This window comes from Dysidea avara, chromosome 13 (assembly GCF_963678975.1).
Source record: "Dysidea avara chromosome 13, odDysAvar1.4, whole genome shotgun sequence".
NCBI lineage: Eukaryota > Metazoa > Porifera > Demospongiae > Dictyoceratida > Dysideidae > Dysidea > Dysidea avara.
The window spans coordinates 18,126,152-18,134,274 of NC_089284.1; the positions used below are offsets into that span (position 1 = coordinate 18,126,152).

Sequence of the window (8,123 nt, forward strand, 5' to 3'; positions counted from 1 at the left end):
GGCTTAAGTTTTGGCATCGACGCAAAACCACAAGCATTTGTCTTGTAAGTAAGTATATGTATGCCTCACCTTGCCCCTTACTGCAGTATGTAAACGTTAACATAGTGAACCGCCATCTCTCCCAGTACAAAAGTGTCCACACTATCCGGCCCACCATTTTGTGCTTTGACGTCATTACGTAGGGATAAGGTCCATCGTCAAAGTAGAACATATTAGTTATACCATGCACAGTCACTTGTGCTTTGTCTGATATATACACACAGGTCTGAGGGCAAGTGTGCATATATCAGGCTAAGTATACTCATGCCCGTGGTATCAGTAGGGTATTACATATTTATTATATATATACACCAGCACATGCATGGATACTGGCATATGGTGCATGAGTGGCCATTGTGCTTCTGTCATAACTATACACACACGCACCATGTGTTTTAGTTAGTATACTGCATTGTGAAATCAGTTACAGTAACAGAAAATATGTGGCATGATTCCATGATCAGTCAGTGATGCGGCTATTAATATCATAAGGATCAGATTACCATTAGCCTATACTGTGTTACCATGGCTATATCTGTTCCACCATATAGCTACCTCCATGATGAAGGCTAATAGTATTTAAATCAGCAGGCCAGACATGTGTGATTCTCAGAAATGATATGTCCCATGTGCTCCATTGCACCTCCCATGTGCTCCATTGCACCTCTTTATGAGTGAAAAAATAAATTGTTGAAGAAAACTACTGAAGTTGCAATGTATTATCATTCTTAACATTTTCCTGTATAGCTACATCATTAATTTACCTACATCATACAGAACCTATTATAAGTAGTGGCATGTGTGGCATGTGAAGTAGTGAAACCAAATATAACTGTATGCGTGACTAATGGCTTGGACATGCCATGCATGTAGTTATGTAACATCCTTGACTCTGTGCAATCCTGGCATAACCACTCGACAATATATTAATTATATATCAACATTATATTATATTAAGAATTCTTTTATTATTGATATGATACTGATATCAATCCGCAATCAGTCTGATTCTGAATTACATGATATACTGTGATGCCTACAATATAGCTATTTACTTACAATTCTAGGGCTGCTGAGTATCTACTACGACTAGTTTATTTTAGTGTGAGCTAGGTAGCTAAACTGTGCATGTGGCTGCACTATGGCATAGTTTGTAATGACAAGTTGTACTAGTGACGCTTCAACAACCCTTAAGACATTCTATAGTCCTCTCTAGCATTGCCTATACCGTTCCACATCCACTGACCATTCCGCCATTCCATGCAGTGAATCCAGATGCCCTAGCTGGCCACGGTTGCCACCAGTTTACACAAACTCTAGTTGTATGCTCATTGGTAGCCGTCAGAGGGTGGCAGGTTAGACCCTTTCTGTCTCAGTTGGTGGTAGTGTGTTGTCTCGGGTGCATTCTGTTAGGTATCTTGGAGTATTAATTGACTCTACGTTGTCTTGGAACTTGCATATTTGTAATATGTTGTCTAGAGTTAGATCAAGGCTTGCTTCAATTATTCGGTTTGGGTCTCTGCCACCTGCAGTGTTGTGTGTATTATATTCAGCATTTGTGATGCCATGCACTTTTTGATTACTGTGATGTTATCTGGACTCCATCTACGGCAAAACAGACTTGTATGATTGAAAGGATTCATTCCAAATTTATGCATAAGCTGCCGTCATCTTTCAGTTCCAAGTTTCAATTTACATTGACTGAACGTCGCCGTTTTCATACAGCTATTCAGATTTTTAAATCTTTACATCGAATTTCTCCTCCTTATTTACATGATATATTTCAGTTTTCGAAGGATGTTACTGGTCATCTTAGTCGTAATGTTAATCGTTTATTTGTTCCTAGAGTGTTTATCAACTATGGCAAGCGAACTTTTTTCTACCGAGGAACTGTTTTATGGAACAACCTTAAGTCCACTGTTACTGGGGCTGCCACTTTGTCGTCATTTCATAATTATTATCTTAATTCTTAATTCCTGTGTAATTTTGTCTATGTATCCTTAGTTGTGTATGTATGTTTGTTTGTTTTTTTTTTTTTGTATTTTTTTTTTTTTTTTTTTTGTATATTATTAGTTATTGTATGTGTCTATTGTATGTTTTTCAGGGCTCCACTGAAAATCAGTTTTACTGAGTGGACTCCCTGCTTAAAAATTACAATTACAATTACAACATGGTATTTAAGTTCAGTGTTGGGAGTAACGCGCTACTTATGTAACGCGTTACGTAATATTATTACTTTTATGGTAACAAAGTAATATAACGAAATACGCTATAAAAACAGGTAATATAACTCAAGTTACTTTACTTGCAAATGTAACGCGTTACCTAAGTAATATAGTTACTGTAACGAATCTAATATTACGTAATATTATTACTAAAAGTAACGAAGTTACTAATCTCGTTAGTAACCCACTGAGTAACGCCTAGCCACAATGAAGTAATGAAGCCTACTAAGTGAAGCTTATTCACCAGCTACTTACTTATGTCAAGACTTGCACATTGTCCAACAACGCAATCGTGTCACGTGATAAGGTGGTAGTTTCACACGTGACAGCTCAAGGCTATGGACACAAAGTAATATAATATGTAATATTGTTACAGTTACTTTATTTTATGGGTAATATGTAACTGTAACTAAATAGTTCAGTTGCAAGTAATATGTAATATGTAACTAGTTACTTTTAAAGTAACTTGCCCAACACTGTTTAAGTTTGGTACATATTTATCAGGGATTAAAGAATTTCAGTAAGTGATTTCTTATGCAAATCAAACATATAACCTGGTATGATGACCCTCCTGAGATCATGCCATCAGAGTGTGTTGTGCTAAGAGTACCATGTGTGTGCCAAACATTTCATGGTAACCTAGTGAGAGATTGTAAGACTTCCGGTTTGCACTTAATTAGTCTAGTGATTTCACAAAGGTAAAAATTTTATCAAGTTTCCGTAAAACACCGTATCTTGACTGTTGGTTTATAACATAATTTCCAGCACCTCGGTATGGGTGTTTAATCGTGAAGCTGTTTGCTATTTGCTATTCATCTCCTGTTGTGATCTACGTACCTAGATTTGGTGAGTAACGGAGTGGGTGCTCTCGTATGTGTCAGTGAGAAGTGATTGTAGTTGTGTCTTGTGGCGGGCTGATTCACGAGCTGATTCGCGAGCTGATTCGCGAGCTGATTCTTATGTGTAGCCGTCGGTGTAGCCTGCCAGTTCCGTGATTACAGAACGTTTTATTTGTTGTTGTTTCCGTGTTATATCGTGTGTGTTATTACTAAAGGTCTATCGGGTGATCCTTATCAGGCTCGTTCTGGTTCATTTTGAGGTCAACCCTACCCATCTCTTCCGGTGGTGGGTACTTTGACGTGGAAGAACGGCTATGCCGAACGCATGAGGTTAAACAAAAAAAAATCAAATGAGGTATGATCCTTTTCCCCTGTACAGTTATAAGCCGTAAGATCCTGTGCTACAAACGCTGACTCAGGGGTAAAACATACAGGCAGTCAGAATTTCTATACTGTACCCATGTGTGTCTCTGTCTCTTTTGGAGGATACAGAGCAGTTTTGCTATTTTATTGTGTGAGCTAGAAGTCGTGGTTGGCCTTGGTGGTTGGCACTTTTAATTGATCAATACCATAATCCAATTTGGTCGCCTGCCTGGCAGTGTAAAGTGCAGGCTAGCAGTCTTACAAGTGCAATACCTGATTGTTGTGCAGCAACAACACTGTGGTTAGTATTTGTGCTCACTGTAGGACCACAAAAACACTCTTGGGGTGTTAACCCATCGACATATAGATCAGCAATTTTAGTTATTCCCCAGTTTCCTGTGAGATAGTCATTGTTGTGTTTCAGTATGTGTCCACTCTAGCTGGGGTCATGTAGTGATACAGGAAGGGACATTGTGTTAATTGTAATCAATACCAGGATGATTATTGTACTGAGATCATGGCTAGCTATTATACACATGAGGTGTTGATACCTTGTGAGAGTTGAGGTGTTGTTGATATTTGTAAAAGTCTTTGGGGAAAGTTTTTCCAGCATTCAGTCTGACTCCCTGTATTTCATATGTAGTGTGTGCATGCGTGCGTGTGTTGTGAAATGTTTGGTATGTGTGTTTTATTATAGTGTGTGACGTATGTGTGCATATAAAGAGTGTTTGTACTATAGTGTTTGTTGATTACAAAACATCTTTTTTTTCCACCATAGTGATCTTATGGTGATATGAACAATAGTAGTGACAGTGAGGGATGTGGTCTCAATGATTCACTATGGAACTTGGACACAGAAGGATTCAACCAGTATATCCGTCCGCTAGTTTTATTTTATGAGATTCTTGTGTTTATTGTTGCATTCTCATGGAACTTGTTTCTAATAATTTTCATTTGCCGTCGCAAGAAAATGTTGAAGGAACCTCCAAACATTTTTTTTGTTAACTTGGCTATAGCAGACTTCTTAGCGACAGTGGTATGCATGCCTTTTTACATCATCACCATTGGAGCAGAAAGTTGGACGTTTGGTGACAATGATTGTGTGAGAGAAGGTTTTTGCAAAGCAATTGCCTTCTTCCTAAGTGTGTTTCTCCTCGTTTCTGTTTATTTCCTGGCCGCTGTGGCATTTGACAGATTTGTGGCAATTGTGTACAACTGGCAATACAAGGAGTTGATAACCATCAAGAGGGCTTGGATAGTAGTTATCCTCTGTTGGATAGCTTCCCTGTTAGTTTCCTCACCTCCCATTTATGGATTTGGAATATTCTTTTTTGAACATCGATTAGGAGCTTGTCTATTCCGGTGGTCACAGAATCGTGAGTATGTCTTATTCTTTGTCATTCAGTTGCTCATTCCCATCACAGTGATTACTGTGTGTACATTAGCAACTTATTGTAGAGTAAGAAGATTCCTGAAGACCCAACATCAACGTACCATCCGCCATTTGGCCCGGCAAGCAACTGTTGTGTTCCAAGAGAAGCACAAGAGGAAACAGAAGAAAGTGTTATGGATCTTCACTGCATTGCTAGTTATCCTTAGCTTGTGTTGGGCTCCTGGTATACTGACAGCCATTATTGGCTTCTTCATCGGATATGAGAAAATTCCTGGGCTTGTGTTCATCTTTGATCTAATGTTTGTTCTTACTAACATCATGGCCAATCCTATTGTGCATGCGTTCTTTAGAAAATCAATCAGGAAATCTCTGAAGAAGTTCATATACAGCATACTGGAGAAGATGATGGTCTGTTTCATGTTCGGACAAGGTAAAGACTTCCGTGACAATGTGACAAACTTTCTCCGAGAGAGCAGGCAGAATGCCAACCACAATTCTTCAGATAACACTACCGACCCAGCTCTTTCAACATATGCTAGTAGAGCTAGTCTAGATGTAATAGAACAAGATGAAGGACGGAACAGGAGCAAACCTGGTATCAAGAGAAAACGAAGCATCATAGAAATGGAAGAGATGCCAGTAACCAGAGGAGAAGATAGTGACGAAGATGTGAGACAAGGACAGATGGCTAGTCCATCTAGAATTGAAAATGATGAAGAACAACGTGTCAGTATCACTGAGAGCAGACTGAATGGTGTAGCTGTACATTGACCATTGTACATAAGGCACTTTCGTTCCCCCCACTGCATGGCCATAGGCCTCCACTTCACTAGGACGGGTCCTCGCATTGTGTACACGTGTATATGTCTATACATGGTTTTTAAGATAAGTTGTACTGTGTAAATTGACAAAGCACTACGTGTGGGCGTGTTCTTCCGGTGTCGGTGCCTTGACAACCGGAGGTGGGAAGTCGATAGCAACATGGCTACGGCTTCAGTGTACCGTGTGGAGTTTCAACATCCAATGCGAGCACCTGGGTGAGTTGTAAAGCTTCGCACGTATGATACGCACGAATTACATTAAAGAGTGCAGCGCGTACGCGTTTAAGGCTAGAAGCCTAGCACAGTACAGACGTGCAGGAATGTATAGAACCCTTCTGTATGCTACTGCAGGTACGGAGGATTCACTCCCACTATTCAATTCAGTAATGGATGTACTTATGGCGCTGCAACCAAGAGGTACTATGAGTCTAGCAAGTTGGAGGGACTGTCGACAAGTGTAATCTCTGTGCACAAGAAGAACAACTATTCCAGTGTTAACAAGAGCAAACCAGCAGGTATGATAGTCCCAAGTGGATAGTCCTACATGGTAAAGAAACGCAACTGGGATCAAGAATGGATTTCACAATCAAGGGCTTCTTTTTTGCAGCAAATCAAGGTGTCTGCAGAAGCGGCAATTCGAGCGCCTTCATATCAAGTTAGTCAACTGACAAGATTCTTTAACCAGTACTGAAATGAAATTCTTGAGCTAGGCATTTATTTTACAACTCCAGATGCACAGAATTAAAATGGTTATACAAAAATAGTATGGTGGTGTAGGTGTGTGGAAAAACATCAAAACATTTGCTAGTTTTTGTTAGCGCAACATATTTTTGTGATGCTTTCCCCCAACAGAATTACCATGCCAGTATCCTTAGTGTTCTATTCCAAGTGGTGTCATCTTGTATGTTATCTGTCAGAATTTTGACTGTTGACATAAGGTTGCAAATGTTAGCTACCAGCTGTTTTTTTTTTCTTCTACACCTACTCACATAAAGGAAAAGCCAGCTGACTTGCGAGACTATTGAAGTAAAGCTATCAAATTTAGACAATCAAAATTCTTGATCCCAGTCACCGTGTAGATGGTGAGGTGGGTGTACTATTAGAATATGTTCACCAGGTAACAACAACCCTTATCCCAACTACACCTTATCACATACTGGTAATAGGAGGCTGGAAGTGTTAGGATTTGATGATGTAAGTTATTAATACTCTGACACTTCTAAGGCATCAGTGCACTTCTAGGATGCTCAGACTCATCGACAGCAGTACAAGGACCACACAGGGACCCTACCAAGGGTAGGGTCATTTACACACAGGAGGATTGCCTCAGCTCCTACAACAAGGTACAGCTATCTCACTTGTCGATTATCTTGTTAACTTATTTTACTAGGATGGACCGGTGGGTGGCAGTGAGTCGGGAACACTCTTTGTGTGACCAGTTACCTCCTCTGCAGCTGGTCACTTCTTATGACCAGACCATATTGTATAGTAATCGTATCAGACCAGCTAGCAGTCAGATGTACTCCAGGAGGACTAGTGCTCTGGAGAGAGCCACGAGAGACCAATTCTTTCAAAAACGTTAAATGATAATAGTTTGTTGTGTTAATAATATTTAATTTTTTGTATATCAATTTCTTAAATATTGCGCGCGCATCGTTACGTTAGGGCGCGCGTTGAGCCGACGATCAAGCAAAGCATCTCAACATCTGCTGAACTTCCAAGGAGCGATATTTCACAGCGCCATCACAGTAAGCTATTAACGTAACAGTTTGCACTTATCACGACAGCGTGCTTCATTTCAGACGACAGTTTCATCACACTCCAATTAAAGCACACCAAACATGTATTGTTTACAGTGGATGTTACCAGTACTGTTTCTTCCCCGGCCCACTTCAGTGGTGATGTTACAGAACCAGTGTATGGTTGTTGTGTTGTATCTTATTGGCTTCTTGTTTGAACGAAGACCATGTACCTTATGTCTGTTAGTATTCATCATAGCTGTCTATGTAGTCTGCTACAGCAACATCAGTCATTGTATCTTCTGTTTTGAGATGCCACAGGACACTTATGTGAACACTGACAGTTTGTCGTCGATAGAATTGTAATTGTTACATGCCATATTAGGTGATATATTATATCTGCTGCTTTTTTTTATGATAACAGATAAACTGAGTCAGTTCTGAGGTCTCAAAGGTTTATATAAGTTTATAAAAGAATGCTCTTGGGTGATGATTGACAGTTCCTTTGTCTCATGTTGTAAAAGAGCATGCAGTATATTTACTATGCTGTAAACCTTTATAGGAGAATTAATAACTATATAGTGGGATGTTATCCTGTGTTGGTGTGTGGAAAAACATCAAAACATTTGCCAGTATTTTGTTGGCAGGTGCAACATATTTTTGTGATGCTTTCCCCCAACAGAATTGCCATGCCAGTATCCTTA

General features: G+C 39.6%; 2 protein-coding genes across 3 annotated transcripts; both read left to right on the forward strand.

Annotated features, from left to right (window-relative positions):
• Positions 1–2,957: 2,957 nt before the first annotated feature.
• On the forward strand, positions 2,958–5,763 carry LOC136242436 (galanin receptor 2b-like). 2 transcript variants are annotated; one of them, XM_066033859.1, is made up of 3 exons: positions 2,986–3,110; positions 3,319–3,458; positions 4,245–5,763. In XM_066033859.1, exon 3 carries the CDS (start codon positions 4,260–4,262, stop codon positions 5,628–5,630), a length of 1,371 nt encoding a protein of 456 aa, XP_065889931.1. In that variant the 5' UTR covers positions 2,986–3,110; positions 3,319–3,458; positions 4,245–4,259; the 3' UTR covers positions 5,631–5,763. The 2 variants fall into 2 exon arrangements, with proteins under 2 accessions (XP_065889930.1, XP_065889931.1); XM_066033858.1 differs by lacking the exon at positions 3,319–3,458 and having other exon boundaries at positions 2,958–3,110.
• A 27-nt stretch (positions 5,764–5,790) lies between these two features.
• On the forward strand, positions 5,791–7,311 carry LOC136242438 (ciliary microtubule inner protein 2C-like). Its single transcript, XM_066033860.1, has 5 exons — positions 5,791–5,896; positions 6,032–6,195; positions 6,798–6,874; positions 6,923–7,023; positions 7,071–7,311. The coding sequence occupies exons 1-5, from the start codon at positions 5,841–5,843 to the stop codon at positions 7,261–7,263; spliced, it is 591 nt and encodes a 196-aa protein (XP_065889932.1). The 5' UTR covers positions 5,791–5,840; the 3' UTR covers positions 7,264–7,311.
• Positions 7,312–8,123: the final 812 nt, after the last annotated feature.